Source organism: Penaeus vannamei, chromosome 27, assembly GCF_042767895.1.
Source record: "Penaeus vannamei isolate JL-2024 chromosome 27, ASM4276789v1, whole genome shotgun sequence".
Lineage (NCBI taxonomy): Eukaryota > Metazoa > Arthropoda > Malacostraca > Decapoda > Penaeidae > Penaeus > Penaeus vannamei.
In genome coordinates, this window is record NC_091575.1 from 6,105,510 (window position 1) to 6,108,009 (window position 2,500).

The 2,500-nt window shown below is 40.9% G+C and overlaps 1 protein-coding gene across 6 annotated transcripts in view; it reads right to left on the bottom strand.

The window, feature by feature from the left end:
• The window catches only part of LOC113812022 (DNA repair and recombination protein RAD54B), a gene marked incomplete at its 3' end in the record, with an annotated part of 33,569 nt that extends 32,500 nt beyond the window's left edge, over window positions 1-1,069 (bottom strand). The window contains 1 exon segment of one of the 6 annotated variants that reach the window (XM_070140758.1): window positions 974-1,069. Coding sequence is in view for 1 of the 6 variants with exons in the window: in XM_070140752.1 (XP_069996853.1) it covers window positions 315-330 (16 nt within the window). 6 annotated transcript variants of the gene reach the window in all.
• Between the last annotated feature and the right edge of the window lie 1,431 nt (window positions 1,070-2,500).

A 2,500-nucleotide genomic window follows, 5' to 3' on the forward strand; every position in this document is an offset into this window, starting at 1 on the left:
CTTGCAGAGGTACTCAAAACAATTGCAAAACTATATTAACCTTGTCCCTTCAGATAATTGTCTTTAAAAAATTACACAAATAATTATGACTAATCTTATCTTTCATTTATTCATTCAGTGGTAAATTTCCAGTTGAAACCAGATCTAGACTTTCAAAGTTTTTCTTTATGGGCTATCTGACAGTTGTGTGTCCAATAACATTGTTATTTCTTATTTGCTACAGAAGTACCTAGAAGATGAATTTCCTACACTTATTTGCTCCGTTGTTTACATATATTATTTTTCATCTAAAACACAGCTGGCAGGAATTTTACCTATACTAGGATTCATTATCCCAAGTTTCAGCTCTATCTTGTCATGTATACAAGGTGAAGACAATGTTTCCCAGGGGTATTTGGGGGGCAGAGCCCCCTATCAATCTTCCCAATCACAGCAACTTAGATTATTGTATGAATTTTGTGACATGGACTTGGCCTTATCCATCCATACTGTAAAGAATTATCTAGCCTCCTGCATTAGAATTATAATGACTAATTCTGTGTATATCATTCTTATTTTACCCTGTAATTTCCCTGGTACCTCCCATGCCCCCCCCCCTGCTATCGCGGCCAATATTGTCGCTAACGGGAGATTTCTACAGCATAATTTCGATATATTTGGATAGTAAAGAGTGAGTCAATCTATACCCAAATAGTCGCGATCTGTTATGCGAAGGTATTCAGAAAAATTACTACGTATTATGATATAAAACAGAATGAGGTAGTTTCGGCAGAAATGTTACACAATTCTGGCCATGCCCAAAATTAAATCATCAACAAATACACGAATAACAACATGGATGAAGAGCAAAGAAGGTCACTGTTACATTCAAAGTTTGGACAATACTCATACATAACAAAAAAAAAAAACAAAAAAACTCACAAGTGGGTCAAAGAAAAACGAAAATAGGACGGAAATATGAAAATCCCGCTACCTTCTGTTTACGTCTTCCCGCGGTAAGAAACAATTGTCTATTCGAAGTTCGAATGTATTCAGATTTCTGCTTTCTTCTGGTCTTGTCCTGTATATTATTATTGTTCATTAAGCTTCAGCTTAGCGTAAAGGTATGGCAATTTTGTTTAGGCACAAGAAAATTAACATAAATGATTATTGTAATAAGAGATTAGGAATCAATTTTGTTTAGGCACAAGAAAATTATCATAAATGATTATTGTAATAAGAGATTAGGAATCAACCGACTCATTTTTCTTCATGGTTTTAATAAATGTATTTAACTTTAAAGGTTCTAAATACTTGAATACTTCACCAAAAATATTGGATGTTTGTCTGTTTGTTAGCAGGGTTACTTAAAAACTTGTGGACTGTATGGGAATTTTATAGATGAGTTGGCCATGTGCCAGAAACCAGTTGATTTGATCTGCAATTGAAATAAAAGTTTTAAATAGGACGTACAAACGGATATTGAAAATATGCCTAATGCCGATAGGGGTCCAATTTGCTTTTAAAATATTGTGGATTTCCGTATTTTCATAGCATTTTCACTTTCTCTCTCCGTCTCTTTCCTCCCTCCCTCTCTTCTCCCCAGCTCTCTCTCTCTCTCTTTCTCTCCTCCCCCTTTCTCTCTCTTTCCTTCCCTCCCTCTCTCTCTCCACCCCCTCTCTCTCCTTCCCCCCTCTCTCTCTCCCTTTCCCCTCCTCTCTCTCTCCCTGTCTCCCTTCTCTTTCTCTTCCCCTTCTCTCTCCCCTCCCCCCTCTCTCTTCTCTCTCTCTTTCTCTCTTTTCTCTCTTCCCCCTCTCTCTTTTTCTCCCTCCCCCTCCCCCCTCTCTCTTTCTCTTTCTTGTTCTCTTTCTTTATCTGCGCTCGAGTAGTGTGTGTGTGTGTGTATGTGTACGAGAGAGAGAGAGAGAGAGAGAGAGAGAGAGAGAGAGAGAGAGAGAGAGAGAGAGAGAGAGAGAGAGCATAGATCTAGTGTATACATACATCCTTGCATACATACCTAACATATACATACATACACGCATCCATAGGTAAACACACACACACACACACACACACACACACACACACACACACACACACACACACACACACATAGCACAGCACAGCAGCAGGTATCTGCGGCATACCAGCTGAACTGTTAAAGGCTGGTGGTGAACCTATGGCTGGGGGGATGGGGTACATGATGTCCTGGCTGCCATCTGGCGGTCCGGTACCGTTCCCCTTAACCTGTTAAGGGGTGTGTGGTCATCCTTCTCTGGAAGGGGGAAGGGGGACCGTTGGGACTGCAGCAATCACCGAGGCATCACACTGCTCAGTATACCAGGCAAGGTGTTCGCCCACATCCTTCTGAAATGTATCAGAGACCACCTACTGAGACCTGAGCAATCTGGATTCACTCCTGGTAAGTCCACAATAGACCGTATCCTTGTGCTTTGAGTCATTGTAGAGCGCCGCCGTGAGTTCGGGCTTGGGCTGCTTGACCTCAAGAGGGCGTTCGATA